The 17,528-nt window shown below is 33.6% G+C and overlaps 1 protein-coding gene across 6 annotated transcripts in view; it reads right to left on the bottom strand.

Moving 5' to 3' along the window:
• LOC110019152 (DNA-directed RNA polymerase IV subunit 1) overlaps positions 1–17,528 on the bottom strand; it is an 87,119-nt gene that overhangs the window by 44,672 nt on the left and 24,919 nt on the right. For all 6 annotated transcript variants that reach the window (XM_020716727.1, XM_020716728.1, XM_020716729.1 and 3 more), the window contains 6 exons: positions 17,272–17,427; positions 17,036–17,173; positions 13,708–15,573; positions 3,978–4,147; positions 3,828–3,894; positions 3,592–3,707 (listed from right to left, as the gene is read on the bottom strand). In XM_020716727.1, coding sequence (XP_020572386.1) covers positions 3,592–3,707; positions 3,828–3,894; positions 3,978–4,147; positions 13,708–15,573; positions 17,036–17,173; positions 17,272–17,427 — 2,513 coding nt within the window. The remainder of the gene's footprint in view (positions 1–3,591; positions 3,708–3,827; positions 3,895–3,977; positions 4,148–13,707; positions 15,574–17,035; positions 17,174–17,271; positions 17,428–17,528) is intronic.

Here is a 17,528-nt window from a genome sequence, read left to right as displayed (position 1 = left end):
TAATAAGAATTACATATATATATATATATATATAATTACATAATTTCGAGTGAAAATGAGCTAAACATGAGCTGAACATGAGCTTTTCATGAACAATGAGCCGTTTTGACAGCCCTAGAAACAATAGCAATCACAACATGCATTATTTTCCTTATTTGATAGGGTTACTTTAAAAAAGTACAAGTTCACATTTAATTAATTCTTAATTTTGTTTTGCTTATAAAGAGACTAGTCCTTGTAGTAAAAAGTAATTTCAACTCCCCCAAATGATTTTCTATCTCTTCTTTATCAAGGTACCATAGCAAATCATAGGAATAATAACAATGATGAACATTAAAGCCAACTACAAGAAAATGCAAAAAACAGATAAGAATTTCTAATATTAAAAAAAAAATGAACAAATCCTCCTATTGTGGAGTCTAGTCATCTTGTTAAAGAAATTGCACTTGATCATGTAAAATTAAAAAAATTCCAAAAAAATTGTACATCCAATTTAGGGTCATAAATTAGTATCAAAATGCTAGTTCCTGTTAAAGCAGAATAATAGGCAAAAAATTCTAGCACAACAAAAATTAAAGAGTCGACAATTTCTTTAAAATTTTTATCGAATGAAAAATCTATTTTTCAGAAACATGTAGGAGAGCTGCATGCAAGTATTAGCACAAAATTGAAGCTTTTTCTAGTAGATGATGTCATTAAAAAGTACATATAAGCTATAGCGCTTGAGGGAAAAAAAAAATGGTAAATATCAAAACTTATAATTCTAAGTGGGAAACTATGAGTTCAGCTTTTGGGGTATGATCGTAGATATGATGTCACCACTACAAATATTTTGGGCACAACGTTAAGATTGTTAGAATTTATTTCCAAAATAAGGTATGGATGGGAAGACAAGAAAAAGACCCTCATCATAACTTACAAAAGTAGTTTGAGATAGCAAAAACAAAGATATTCAAAATTATTCTTTAATTTTACATGCACATACCAATGAAGAAGCAAAAAAAGAATTATTCCACCTTAGGCTTCAAGTAAAAGCCACCTTTGTCTATGCCATTTTGGATCCAATAAATGAGAAGAATCATAATTTTGGAGCTTACTTAGGAGATTGGGGTTAGTCACGACACTACATTCAAAATTATTGGCTTTAAAAAAGAAATGACTGTAAGTCAGTTGACAATGTACACTTAGGCTTCTTTTTCAATGAATTTTATTGATGAGATAGCATGTGAAATTGTAACATTGGATATATAATTATACGTAATCCTTTTTTGTGATAGAGATGATATCTTCAATAAAAGGCTATGTAATTAATTATTGAGAGAGAGATGTCATTTTCAATGAAGAAAGAGTAGTCATCATTCAGTAAATTATTCCAATTCGAAGGATATAGGAAAAACATCTGACTAGAAGGCCTAAAGGAGAGATCCAAGAGCTCTCTTCTTAATAAATAACTCAAAAAGAATCCTCCTAATTGGATCCAAAATTTATCTAGGAGAATGATGAACCATTACAGTAAAATCAAAAGCTCAATGCTACGGAATATAAAAGAAAGGAAATTGCCAAGAAGCAAAAAAAGAAAACAAGCTCTCATTAGTCGGAGCAAATGAGCTAAAATGGAGAGTTGTTATCTAGGTCATATTGAAAAGAATTTTTTGGATCACAACATTGAATAGGAATAACATTTCATCATGAATCCATAACCAATAATGAATCAAAAGCCAGATGTCTAATAAAGATTTAATGACAAACGTGACCTTTGAATGTTGACAATATTTTGGGATAATTTTATGTTCCCTCTTTTATATAGTTAGTTTAGGAATGAAAAGATTGTTCTTAAATAAAGGAGCTTGGGATAAGGTTGTTTCTTATGTAATAAAGCTAGTAAAGAAGAAACTAAAATCAAATTTAATTTATAATTTATGCTATTTTTCCTATAAAGAAGCATAATAGAAATTAATTTCAACTCTCCAGAGAAACTTTTTCTCTAGCAATAACACAATTAATATAGCAACTACCGGCAAATGAAAAAATTATAGCAATCATGAGCACTATAGCACAGTGACTACTATAACAATTAATAATTTAAAGGTAAATTTCAAATTATAAACTTCCTGTAGAAAAAAAATTCAACAAACACTCTTATTGCTGACTTTCATAATCATGTAAAAAGGATTGCACGAAATCACTCTTGTCCTCAAAAAGTTTTCAACGGTTCATAAAATCCTCCACACATCCAATTCTAAAATATATATTACAATTATTAATTAACATTTTATCAAATAAAGTGATGCATCAATGAGAAAGTTCTTAATTTATTGAAATTGAACAAAGATAAAAATGAAGATATAACTTCTAGAATTAAGGTTGGATAGTTAAAATCAACAAGTGATGCAGCAATTCTATGTGATTAGAGGATATGACATCTTTTATATATATATATATATATATATATATATATATATATATATAACTAATAGCTCTATCAACTATGTTGTATCAATCCAAATATGGATAGCAAAAAGGTCATTGATTGAATATAACAAAAAATAACAATATTAAATTGCATGTTTGGTCCAACAATAAAATATAAATTAAGTAATTAATACACTGGATGGGTGGTTTGATTACTTATTTGGCAATTCCATTTTCTTGCATAACTTCTTGAAATCTTATACACTTCAAAAATTACGTTTATGATTTGAGGTATAAATACAATGGCAATATGAAACAAATAATTAAACATATAGATCAAAAATATTTTTTATAAATATTTAAACTACATCAAGCAAAAAATAATATTTAATGAATTATTTCATTTTAAGTAAAGCTAATAAATGAATTAATGTCTAGTAATAAAAATATATTTTTAATTACTAACATCAAACAAATTATTAATAAGGCTTAATTCAAGCTTGATTACGACTTAAAATCTATAAGAAAACTAATAAATAGGCTTGAACAAAATTTTAAAAGAAGGTTCAAGCTCAGCCTCAACTCAAACCCAATAAGAAAATAAATGAAACAGCTTGAAAATGTTAGTATGATTCGATTTCAAAGCATAATAAACAGGTACTGAAATTTTTGTAGTAAAGAATGCCAAGAAAACAAATATGTTGATTTTTTTTTGGAATAGGTTCTACATACATGACAGCCAAAAAGTAATTCGACTAATGAGATTGTTCATTATATGGGAAAAGAGAAAACCAGAGTCTCACAGTGAATGTGTGATTGTTCGACAACATTAACTAACTTCAGATAAAAACTACATAAGGTTGTCCAACTGATTGTAATCGTTTAAAAATGCAAAATTTCAGGTGGGATACCATTAAATAGAAAAGGGGCACAGTTTACACATTCACACGTCTTATTTGTTTCACAGTGTTGTGTGGTATGCCATTGAACAAAAAAGGACAAAACTCACACATTCATACGTTTTATGTGTTTCACATTGTTTTGTGGTATGCCATTGAACAAATAGGGGCTGCCCTCTTTTCAAATGAAGTATGGGATGATAGCCAGACTGCACGAACAACATGTAACACAGAACAATAAAACAAGAACAGCTACTGATAAGGCAATAAGAAAGCTTACTTGCTTTCTATAAATAGCTTAGGGAGTGAATCATTAAGTGCTGCTTTCTTTTCATAACTTCTAACAAGTTGATCCTTGACATTTTGTGCTTCTAATCTTCTACTACTCATGCTTTCCTGAGAAACAAAAAGGTTCAAAACAAAAAAAATAAAAAAACTGAAGATTTTAAATTAAAATCAAAATGAATAGCCATTTAAAATAATTGCTTGAAACAATAATTCCAAAAGGATCATTACTTTGTCTACATAAAAATGGATGACCCAGGGGCTCAAACCTACGCGTTGTGTGTCCTTCCTCGCATAACTAACAATTTTTTGAGATGGAAAGAATAAGCTCATTTGATGACTTCATGCATTTTACCTGAAAAGGGAAATTAATATACTCACAGAATTGTTATGGTTCTGACGATCTCAGCAAAAAGAACATGTCCAAGCTGACTCTTCACTACCAAGGCTGCATGCTCAAAGCCATATCTTAACCTTCTTAATTTATTTGATAAAAAAAGTGATGCAGTATGGACGCCAGATATTGTACCAGTACTCCTTTCTAGTAAAGCCTAAAAGGAAAACCAAATGAATTCAAAAAGATTCAAACATCGTTATTATCATTAGCCTTGTTTCAAGGCATCCAAACATCTTATAATGATTTCAAAAACCACTACAAATTAATGACTATGGAATGACAAAAGAAGAAATTACAGAGAAAATGAATAATGAGCACTTTCTTGTCCGAATGTCAAAATCTTCAAAATTTTAGCATTACATTGCATCTTTGTTTATGCTAACAGAAGATTTGTTAAATTTTATTATTAATTACAGTAACTGATTAATAGGCCAATGTAGAAATGAATAAAAATAATATCTGCATTTTAAAGAAATGAAATTTTGCATTAATGATGAACTTTCAGCAAATCCCCTATAGGAAAAAGTTAATTTAAAATTCATTTCATATTGTCAACAATTTAAGTTACACTTTTAAAAACAGCGTTGATAAATGAAGTTATCTTCTAAAGTGAGTCAACAACAACAAGTCTTTATCCCACTAAGTGGGGTCGGCTACATGAATCCTTTTTCTCCATTGTGTAATATTGAGTGTCATATTTTCATTTAATTCTAATAAATTAAGATTATTTTTTATACAATATGCCCAAGTCTTCTTAGGTCTACCTTAGCATTTTTTAACATAAGTCAAATCTAAAACATCTACTCACCTAACTAGATCATCGGATAGTTGACGTTACGAAACCATCTAAGACGATTCTCTCTAATCTTGTCTTCCACTAGAGCAGAACCAACCCTATCACGGATATATTCATTTTACATTTTGTCTCTAAGTGTCAAAATCTCATCTATTTAAACATTCTCATCTCAGCAACACTTAACTTTGTCATATGTTTCTCTTTAAAAGGCCAACATTCTGCGCCATAGAGCATTGCGAACCTCACCACCATCTTATAAAATTTTCCTTAAAGTCTAAGCGGTACATTTCTATCACACAATAAGCCCGATGCATTCCTCAACTTCAGCCAACCAACTTGAAATTTTAAAATTAAGGAGAAAATTTTAAAATGTTATGAGGCTTAAAATTAATTGGACAAACTGAATATTATGGGTTGATTCGTTTAGTCTTTTTTTATGTAATGTTATGCTATTTAAAACAAGATATGTTTTGACTTGATGTTATTTTTCACATTGATGCATTTTAAACAATCTTAATAATCAAAATTAGGTTATCTAAATAACGGTGACATTGTAGGCTATCTAAATTTTAACAATCATAATGATTTCAGAAAACAACTAACAGAAATATCTTAATCACCATTAACTATTATAAACTTCGAAGCGTTAAAATGATACGAGAGATTGACGTGAAAATATGAAATAAATTTAAAAAGTTGTACACAATATGTTGTAGAGGTGTTTTTTGTTTCTTTAATAAGGAACTGATAAATTTATAATTAAAAAACCTAATGTCAACATTTTTTATTGTTATGAAATCTAAAACTATATTGTTTTAAACCTTTTTTTAAGAAAAAACTAAAAAAATAAGGATTTGAAACAATTTAAAGATGATAGAATATCTACATTGAGGATAACTAGAGAAGAACAGAAAGAAATCATAAGACAACCATGGATTTAAAATTATGAATAGAAAAAGGAAAGTTAAAGCCACAATTAAGCATAGAAGGAGAGAGGCGAAGTAGGAGAAAGTTTGGGGAGTGGAAAGCTGCAAAGGATAAGTAGGCTAGGCAAAAGAGCAAACGCGGTAGAAAAGCAACAGCGTGGGAAGAACAACAAGAAGCTCACAGACAAGATAAATTGGAGAGAGATGACATAAATAAAAGCTTGTCACAAAAGAGTGTTTTAAAATGTCATGGTGCACTGGAATAAAAATGAAAGAACAAATGTGAAATTTGTCATAATATGTCCTGTATATGTCACCTGCGTGTCACTGCTATGAGGAGCATAGCTGGGTTATTTTTTAACTCTAATATTGGGGGGAAATATCAAAAACACAACTTTAAGAAGTCAAGGCATTTCAAGGCATGTCATTGCCCAACATGAACATGAAAGCCATTTTGAAGTGTTATGCGCTTAAAAGACTCTAAATAGCACCATATCTTTTAAGTGGACATTAAACTACAAAAAAAAAAAAAACTCTAAGAAAACATCCATCTGAATAACATTACAATTTTGATAAAAATATCATCTGAATAACATTTGAACCAAACTAACATAAAATTCATCTAAATAACATTTGAAACAAACTAAAATAAAATTATCGATGAGAAATTATTGATTATCAATTATACGATGTAAAATAAAGGGAAATGCGGTTGTGATAGATTTATGTATCAGGATATATTAAACAAATAAATGGGAATATCTATGAGGAAATAAAGTTTAGAATTACAATTGGGTGGTTAAATTGATTATCTCGATCAAACTTTTATTACAAGGAAATACCATACAAAAATAAAGGTAAAATTTTAAGCTGAATTCAAATCTGTGTATCTCTAGCTGTCAGAAAATTAAGAAGTAGACAATAAAAAAGTCAACTGCGGCAAGAACAAGAATGTTAAGTTGAAAGAAAAAAAAAATTAAAGATACACGGAAAAACTTTTGTATTAGAACAATAAGTACTCGGGCAATGAAAAGTAGAAAATGTACCAATTAAAATAAAATTACTATAGAAGGATTAGGAAAGAAAAAAATAGACTAAAGATCATATGGCTTGATGTTGTGTAAAATAATGAACAAAATAGAGTTATGACCTTATAAAAAGAATGTTAGGATAAGATAAATGGTGATAGTGACTTCAAGTAACAAAAAGTTGAGAACCTTATAAATGGTACGTAAGTTGTCCAACAAAGCTCAAAAAGATTTCTAAAAAATAAATAATAAATAGATGTCAAAAAATCAATAATATTTCATATAAATGTTAGCATCTTCGAGCAATCACAACAAATAGTTTTGAAACAATAGACAACTTTGTAAAATGATTATTGATGAAAAATACATTTGAAGAGGAAAAAATTGCTAAATTTCTTTTTTCCCATGTAGGATACATATATATATAAGAAATCTAATTACTCGTAATTTACAAACTTACCAACTTACCAAATATATCTAACACCAAAATTAGGAAAGGAAATAATTCTGAAATAAAAATAAAGAAACTTAAATAGGAAAAGAATAAACATAAATTAAGAGGTTTCCAAATTGATCTCTAATCAAATATCCCATAGGATCTTTTGAATAGCTGAACAGTCCATACTGGGAACACCACTTGAAACTTCTCAAGTTTTCACACTCCCCTCAACTTGGATTGTAAATTTTGTAGATACCAAGCTTGGTATTGAACTTTAAAGTGTTTAAGGGAAGGGCTTTGATGAAGACATAAATAACTAGTTGGTGTGTCAGGATTTAGCTTAGTTGTATAATTCCCCCATTAACATTTTTTAGAGATAAATTGTCTATCAACTTCAAAAAGCTTGATCCTTTCATGATGCGCAGGAATCCTGGCAATAGTGACAGTTGCTAGATTGTTAGAAAATTGGCTTTGAATCTTTCAATACTCCCATTAGCATTGTATTGATGTAGAACACCCACTTGCATTCAACTGGCTTCTTATCCTAAGAAAGTTTAGTAAGAATCCATGTCGTTATATTATAATGCTCGAAACTCTTCTTCCACTGCTTTCCACCATTCTGGATTTTCAAGAGCATAATGAATGAGTTTAGGAATCTGCACACTATAAAAGTTGAACATAAGCACCCTATAGGTTAAGGATAGCTTCTCATTAGCTACATACTCCTAAATTGGGTATCTGGTACAACTTTTCTTGTCATTAACACCAGAAGAGCAAGGTGATAATTCATAAGCATTAGACATTTCACCCAAAATTTTAGGTAAATGTGGACATGGGTTTGTTTGGAGCAGCTTTATTTTTGTAAGTTATGTTCTACTTGCTCAATCTTTTCTTCCTCCTAGCGTACACACAAAATTCTTTGTTGTGGACTTCAGGTAAGGTTGATTGGAAATCCTCAACAAGAGTAGAAGAGTCGGGTTGAAGAGTAGGAAGAAGACGCGATAGCCTGGATATCGTGATAATGTAGCAGCTAGTACCACAAATCTTGTTTTTCCTATTTGATTCCTTCCATTTTTATCACTTTCCTTGCCCACCACCCTTTTATATCCTAGTTTTTTCTTATTATATTACCTTACTTTTTTATTTTCTTTCATTTCCTATGACCTTCTATTTCTATTTCTATTTCTATTTCTATTTATTAGCTTTTATTACATATATGTGTTGTGTGCTTGTCTAGAATTCAGATTTTGATTGTTTCTGAGGGTTGTATCCGAAGATAAGAAAGTGCTCCGGTTGTAACTCGTCCACGGAGGTGACCATCCCCCAAGGATTGAGTGATGCTCCAACTGTATTTCAATCCCGTGAGAATATATATCCTTACCCAACAACTGTGCAACCTTTCCAACCACCATTCTCGCTTCCGCAGACCCTGGAAAGCCCTCCCCTCAGATGTCCCGCAGTCCACCGCCCTTCCTCTTCATTGTTCTAGCAACCTACTTTATTGTTTTCGCTGTCCCAAACCCCCAACTTTGTTGTTGCCCCATCTACTTCATTCTTTTTTAATTTCTTTCATTTCAACGTTTTCGTTGTCCCAAACCCCCAACTTTCCTTAGTGTTATATGTTCCCCAATCCTTCTTTTTGTTGTTCTACCCCTATCCCTCCATCTGACATCACTATTGCAGCCCCACAAGCCCTTCACCTTGTTGTCACATCGTTGTCCAATCATCCCATGCTTGTTTACACCCTTAAGAAGGCCACCCAAAATCTCTTCCCTGTTACAACCTAAACCTTCCAACCATCACACAACTACCCAATCATCTATCAACACTTCCAAACCCCTAACGACCATCAAACCTAACTTAAATCCACCCTAGTGTGAGGCTTTGTGTCATATTTGTTGTAATTCTCCTTTCAGTGTTCGAATCGTAACCGTTTATTTTTTAGTATTAATATTTGCTTTCTCTATTATGATTCCTAGGTGGAGTAGGTGGTGAGACCGTGTAGGTGTTATCAAGTACATCCCAAAATTGATGTTCATTTATACTCTCCCATTGAACACATATTTGGGATAAGTAGGATTGAATTTTAAAAAATTTGACATTCGTGAATTTGTAATATTTCCTGGTAACATGAGAGTAATGCTTATACTCCCTTTTGTTGGAGGCATACCAAGGAAAAATACACTTGATACATTTTTGGAGACGCTTTGTGCAGTTTAATTAATGAATGTGGACAAAAGAGACAACCAATTTTTTTAGAGAAAGATTGGATGAGAAAACTTTATGAAGAGAGTACTTTTTCCATTAAAACATGGAAAGAGACTTTGAATCCAAGAACTCTGGATTACATCCTATTTAATAAGATAGGTGGTTGTGAGCACATCATCTCCCAAAAAACCTTTTGGGACATTGTGAAAAAGCATTACAGACCTAGATGCCTCAAGGAGATGTTTATTTTTCATCTCAGCTATCTCATTTTGTTGATGTCATGACAAAGTAACTCGCATGGATAATACTATTTTTAAAAGGGTCCAAAAATAGAGTTGAAGTATTTCTTTGCATTATCAGTTTTGAGAATTTAAATTTTACATTAGAATTGAATGTAAATCATGCCATAGAATGACTGAAAAAATTGTAGATTCAGATTTCTTCTTCATGAGAAGTTCCAACTGATTCTAGTGTGATCGTCAATGAGGGATACAAATCATCAATGTCCATTGATGGTTTTCCATTTTGAGGTTCCTCAAATGTCACTATGCATGATTGAGAAAAGATGTGAGGGTGAGACGGAGGATATACATGATGGGTATGTTTAGTCATTGATAGGTTTCACACTGATATAACTAAAACTTGCAATAACATGTAAATAATCTTGTTAATTGAATGTAAATTGAGATGATCCAGACGATAATGTCATAATAAAATTTGACTTTCAACGGACTCAGACACAACAAACTTGGGATCATGGAAAGGGGGTAGCGGAGAAGAGACTTGTGTGTTAAGAGAATAATTCGCCTTGAACAAGTATAGACATTGATGCAGCAATCACCTTTCCTCGAATCCACCACCTGTAATTAATAAGTTTTGGAATGAAATTTATGAACACAATTCGGGTCATAAATAATCTTGTTAATTGCATGTAAGTTGCAATCTAGTTGGGGAACATATAACACTAAGGAAAGTTGAATATCTTTGGACATATTCACGTCTCATTTTAACCTAATTTGGATTTGGAGATCTAATAGTTGATGAGAGCATGCATGTCCCCAGTCATATGATCAAAAGTACCTGAATCTATTATCCAAGGTCAAAATCCTCCATTGTTAGCAAGATAGAAAGATATAATACCTAGGTGTATTAATAAGCCGGTAGACTTTGGAGTAGAACTAGACATCAACATTCTATACTTGGTCATACTTGGTCATAAACTTGGTCATCAACATTCTATACTTGGTCAAAATCCTCCATTGTTAGCAAGATATAAAACTTGCTAAAAGCTGCAGGATTCCAGGTTGCTTCTTGACGTAGAAGTGAAAGAACGAATGGAAAGCCAGAGAGTTCTACTTGCTCTAGAAGGACCAATTAGGTCGCGGAGGGAAGGTGGGAAGGCAGAAAGGCTGGTTGGTACCAAGGACTACCCTAGTGGAAGACAGCGGAGGTATGAAACCTACAGTAGAGCTTGCAGATTAACTAAAAACTATAAGGAAAATTTTGTCGTTGATAGCTATAGAGAGAAGCACTGACGTAGGGCCTACTGCATGGAAAAACTCTGACGGAAGGCTTAAAGAGAGGTGAATTTATTATAGGTAAGAATTTGTTGTTGCGGTGGTCGCTGCTGTAGAAGGGTTCTTCCACAGGAGGAGGGCATGCAGCAAAGATAATTTAGGTTGTAGAGCGAATCCAGTGGTAATAACTGAACAAAGGGGATCCTGCAAGAGAATTAAGGTGGAGGAGGGGTTGCGGAGAAGGTCTAGTAGACCGGCTGAAGAAATTTCGAAGGAGGGCCTGCATCAAGGAGAGTTCTAATGGTAGAAAAAACAGAGAAAGGCCTGCAGTAAGAGCTCTGATGGTAAAAAGAATTCCGAGGAGGGGAGGTAGATGATGGTTGCCTCAAGGACAATAGGAGAAGTCATTGGATTAGAGATAAGAGGTCGGATAGATGAGGACTATCATTTGATTCAGACATACCCACACGAGCTTACCAAGCGAGTAGCAGAACCAGCCGAGTGATGCAACAGAGCAGATGACTCAAATGGTGCAATCCAATAGAGTGAACGCACGATAAAAGAGAGCAGTCACGCGATCCAAACTTGCCCCAATCTGTAAGTAATGTCGTTCAAAGGGAAGGAAGCACACCGTCACCCTCTTTGACATCATTTACGAAGGGAACGACGATCTGTTTGAACCGAGCAAACTAGAGTTCGATCAAGAAACTGTGCTCAAACCGTGCTTTGATACCATGATGAAAAATAATTTGGAGAGAAAAAATAGATATATAATTCAATGCCTCCTAATTAACAAATTTACCAAATATATTTAAAACTTAAATTAGGAAAGAAAATAATTCTGAAATAAAAAAATAAATAAAAATAAATAAGGAATAAGCACAAGCCAAGAGGTTTCCAAATTATTCTCCAATTAAATCTCTCATAGATCTTGTATAGCCGGACAATCCATTCTCCATACTAGGAAAACTAACTGAAACTTCTCAGGTTTCCACAAGTATACAACAACAACAACAACAACAAAGCCTTAATCCCACTATGTGGGGTCGGCTACATGAATCCTTTTTCTCCATTGCGTCCTATTTAGTATCATATTTTCATTTAGTTCTAGTAAATTAAAATCATTTTTAATACAATAAGCCCAAGTCTTCCTAGGTCTACCTCTGTTTTTCTTAACACAAGTCGAATTTAAAACATCTACTCTCCTAATCGGATCATCTAATGGTCGACGTTTAATATGACCAAACCATCTAAGACGACTTTCTCTAATTTTGTCTGTCACAGGAGCTACACCAACCCTATCACGAATATATTCATTCCGCATTTTGTCTCTAAGTGTAAAGCCACTCATCCACCTAATCATTCTCATCTCGGCAACACTTAACTTATTATTATGCTTCTCTTTTAAAGGCCAACATTCAGCGCCATAGAGCATTGCAGGTCTCACCACCATCTTATAAAATTTTCCTTTCAGTCTTAGCGGTACTTTTCTATCACACAAAAGGCCCGAAGCATTCCTCCACTTCAACCAACCAACTTGAATTCTACTATTAACATCCCCATCTATATTATCATCACTTTGAACAACGGACCCAAGATATCTAAATCGTTCACACCTTTTAATAATTTGATCACCCAAAGTCACACTTCTGTCACTAGAGCTATTACTACTAAAATTACATTCCATGTATTCAGTTTTAGTTCTACTTAAACGAAGGCCTTTAGACTCCAATGTAGACCTCCATAATTCAAGTTTTTCCTGGGCTTTTTCTCTCGTTTTATCCACAAGAAGAATATCATCAGCAAAAAGCATACACCAAGGTACATCCTCTTGTAGATGTCCAGTAAGACCATCCATAACTAAAGCAAAAAGATATGGGCTTAAAGTCGATCCCTGATGTAAACCAACAGAAATAGGAAAATATTTTGTCAATCCTCCTTGGCTTAAAGCCGATCCCTGATGTAATCCAACAGAAATAGGAAAATATTTTGTCAATCCTCCTTCAGTTTGAACACAAGTAACAGCTCTAGTATACATATCTTTAATGACTTGAATATAAGTCATATCAACACATTTCTTCTCGAGAACTTTCCAAAGGATATCTCTTGGAACCTTATCGTAAGCTTTTTCTAAATCAATAAAAATCAAATGTAGATTCTCCTTATTATCTCTGAACTTCTCCATCAAACCTCTCAATAAATGTATAGCTTCCATAGTAGACCTGCCAGGCATAAATCCAAATTGATTATGAGAAATTTTCGTGATGCATCTTAACCTATGTTCAATTACCCTCTCCCATAATTTTAAAGTATGACACATCAACTTAATTCCTCTATAATTTGCACACTCTTGTGCATCCCCTTTATTCTTAAAAATGGGGATCAAAATACTCTTCCTCCACTCCTCAGGCAATGAAACAAATCAATTAATAAGAAATTCATAAACTAGATTTCAAAAATAGGATAGAGGTAGATGGTAGTTAACACTTCAGCAATGATACGCAACATTCTGTAATTTTGCAATGGAAGAAGTTAGAAGCTATTTGTTTTGTGAAAAATGTTACGCATCGTAAAAATAATACAAAGTAAAATAAATATAGTATATTGAAAATATTTTTGAGTTATTTCATTGAATACACTACAAATGCAATCCACTTGCAAAACAAGGACCAAGCATCAGTCCTGCAAAACATAAAAAAATTTCCCACTTTAAATGTAAGAATCCAATTAAATGTCCTCAATTTAGGATTGCTAACATGTTTAGTTAAGCAAGTGGAAAAGAGATTAGGGAGAGTCGGACCTTAAAATTCAATAATGGGGATGGACAAAATGGATTCACTGGGCATTCCAAGGCTCCGTATGCTGTCTCTGATAAGGAACAAGAAGCCATTGAGCCAACAGGTTGACCACCGGGAACGCTTCTCGAAACTTCTCTTTCAGATGAGATTTTGCAAAACTTGCCATTTTCAGGAAAATTATAGCAAAACTGAACAATTTCCTCTCCATAAACATTCCTCACACTTCCATCATAGGCAACATACAAATCCCGCATGTAAAACATAAGTTTCCTGCTCAAAGTTCCTGGAAGTTGAGCATTTTCACTGAAGAGATTCGCACGACCAGATAAAGCATGGAAAAAACATTCTAATGGGTTCAGACCATCAAGCAAAGAAGATTTAATTACAGCAAAATGTTTCTGAATGCTTCCACCTTCGGCATCATCAAGTACTCTATGCTGATGGAGTTTCTTCTGTTGGTTCCAATGTTCACATGAAAGAACCCTGGGTATGTTGAATGGTATTTCACTAGCTGAAAATTGCATTCCCAGGCATGCACCTTGTTGAACTAACTTCAGCAAACTACCCTTGCTTCCAGCATTTATCATCGCCAACATTGAGCTATTATTCCCTACATAATTAAGTATGGCATATTGAATATCACAGAATATGTTTTTAAATGCAGCAATAGATTCTTGAATTAGCCGTGTTCTAGATGATTTCAACTTTTGGAGCTTTAGAGAAAGGAAAGTGTCTTCTACATCATCAATAGAGTTTAAAGAACCGTCAAACTTGTTCAAAAAATGCTCTCTGGCCCTACATGAGTCTGCTGCTTCTTGCAAACCGAAGTTCACCTCGTCAATCATCTTCATTCTAGTATAAGAATCTGTGGTGAGGTAAATATCACCCAAAGACACAGTAAAACCTCTCATTGTCAAGTACTCACAAAGAACTTCTTGAGCAGAAAAGAGATAGTCAAGGGCTTTCTTTCCATAATTTGTGGACATCCAGTAATAAATACTGTTAGGTTTATTCTGCAACCAGCACAAGAATTGTGGTTCAAACAGAAGTTCACCCTTAAAATGCCGAAGAGTCCTAGAAGATTCATAAAGATCCACCAAAGGAGGAAAAAGCATGTTTAGTAACTGATGTCCAGTCCAGAGAGCACTCTTTGGATTTGGACCAGTTACAATTGCAGGCACAGGCGATTGGTGATGGCATAACATTTCTAATTGTTGAATCTCAAACTTGTTAAGGAAAGCATCCTTAGAAGTTAAAAAATATGCTGCAGTTAAGCTGTCATGAGTAAGCGATAATAGGTTTCGACCATCCAGTCCATTTAATAGTTGAGAATCCAAACTGACAAGCTCCTGAAGCTCTATTCTGCAATGGATAGATTGCGGAACATAGCCATGTAGACAGTCTCCATCAAAATCGCCAAGCAAAGGAGAACAAATTAATGGATTTATCGAAACAACTGAATCAGTTGGAAGAATTCTGACTGATAGTGCAATCAAAGAATGCTGATGCACTGATGGAGGTCTGTTTACTAGAACAACATCGCCATCCGCCAAAGGTCTTTCAATTCTATCACCAAGCTGAAGTTCATTTGATTTATGATTAAAGATTAACCTCTGATCTTTCCACAGACGAATTCTTTGGCTGGTTCTCAGCTTTTCCAAATTGAATTTGGTGACAAACTCAGTGACAAAAAGACTTCTAGCGATGTCAGATGGAATTCCAACTTCATCTAACCTTAGCTTTGGATCACCGACCATTGTCATGCGGAACGCATAATCTGTTCTCTTGCTGAGAACTACTTCCTTAAGCCACTTCATTCCAGATACACTGGAAGGAGAATCTCCAGATAATAATGCACGGGATCTTAACTGTAACAAAGATTAAAAAAAACATCAGAATAATTGCCGCATGTCCTAGAATGTGTTTCCAGCAATTACGTATGGGATGCATGCTAAGGCACATGCTTGAGATGCATATGGAGGTTGACAGAGTTAAAAACGAGCTAAGTCTTCAACCATGTAGGCAAGCTAGAAGGACAAGCGCATAACTTTAAGAAAGCATAGAAGAAATAGAATCCACAGAAGAAATGAATCAAATAAAAAGCTTCAGCAGCTATCCACACATGCTGTTGCAAGGAAATAAGAGTGCAAATGTGGGAATTCTACCGGTTAAAGCAGGGAAAAGCATGATGTAAAGGAAAAGTTCGAAAACTATTTTTTACTTTAGAATCAAGTTGATAGATGACTGGTCATCACTAAAGCATGCTTAGAATGGCAACCCAAACTTCATGCTCTAAATATCTCCAAAAAAAGCATTTAGTGTCTAACCAAATGTATGTTCGAGAGGATTGCTAATTGCAAACATATACAGTTTAGCAGGTTTAGTGCAGTTACTGCACCTCCATGCTACTGTTAGCATGCCATATAAAAAATTATGCAAGGAAAATGCATCTGTTTGAGCAGAATTATTGTATATCCATCAAGACATGATAAAATTCAATCAAATTTAAAAAGTGAAGAAACCTTCTTCACAAAGAACAACACAATCAGCCGTAGCTTAGGGACAATAATTGGCCCTCGGCGCTGTCTCTCTTCCACTCTTGTTGGTTGGATTAAGGCAAATGTGGATGAGGGCTTCTAACTTCCCACCAAGCCGGAATGGTAGTAATCATACAGGATGAATTTGGGGACTGCTTAGTTGCGGCAGGGAAGTATTTAGAGCTCTGGGATGTTTAAATTGGCGGCCAGCATTTACCATCAAAGACATTTTAGAGCCTTGGAAGTTTGATATTAAGAAGATCATTATTAAGCGAGACAAACGGTGTATGGCTGACAGAATATGGTGTGGAGCTCCAGACCACAGGACAATCCATACATAGCTTTTCTCACCCAATTTAAACAGGTGCTCTTCATTTTGTTCCAAAGTTCCAAAACTACACAACATGGCAGCCCATTATTTGTTAAAACATGTACATGAATTATATGCTCTCTTTTCTTCCTATTAAGTAGGATAGATCTCAACCTGTGCATGCATGGTTGTATTGATTATGTACTCCTGATATTTGAAATAGAATGCAAAATACAACTTTTCAAGAAAATAACACAATCAATAAGCATGATCCTGTGGCTGGAACTTTTGGGTTCATGAGCATTTAAAAGTAATTTTATGGAAGAAATTGAGTAATCAAAGCAGCAAAAAAAAATATTTAAACCATTTAAACACAGTAAAAAAGATAAAGTTCATTTGGAGCAATGGCTTGTAGTACTATAAGTATACAATTAATGGTTAAAGAATTAATTCAATAATGCTTAAGGATAGTAATGCCCTTGCCTTGGAAGACACAAAGCATTCTCGAACTCTATCAGTTATGAAGGAGGATGTTAAAGCTCTAAACTGAGGATGCTGCAGAACACCATCAAGCTTTTTGCCCAAATCAGCCATTCTTTTATAAATTTTTGTTCGATCATCCTTCTCCATTGCAATATGCAGCAAGAGATCATATAAAAGATATTAAGATTAAGCCATGAGAACACAGCAAGATTACTAAGAGAGTGAGAATAACTTACAAAACTAATCCTTGATCCATCAGTTAATGCATGTGTTACTTCCACAATTCTATGGGAATTAGGAGTAACAGGTAGACAAGATAAAAATAGCAATTCCCTCCTAGAAACAAACTGATTGATGAAATCTCGATCAAGTTGTTTCAGTAAACTAAATACCTAGAAATACAAAGAAAAGATAGGCATAAGGTAAAAATATTTAGATTTACTTGTTTTATGAAACGGCCAAACATGCTTTTAGGTAGAAAAATAGCATTTCA

Source organism: Phalaenopsis equestris, unplaced genomic scaffold, assembly GCF_001263595.1.
Source record: "Phalaenopsis equestris unplaced genomic scaffold, ASM126359v1 Scaffold000053, whole genome shotgun sequence".
Lineage (NCBI taxonomy): Eukaryota > Viridiplantae > Streptophyta > Magnoliopsida > Asparagales > Orchidaceae > Phalaenopsis > Phalaenopsis equestris.
The sequence above is the reverse complement of the archived record's forward strand: the minus strand, read 5'-3'. Positions and strand labels throughout refer to the sequence as shown.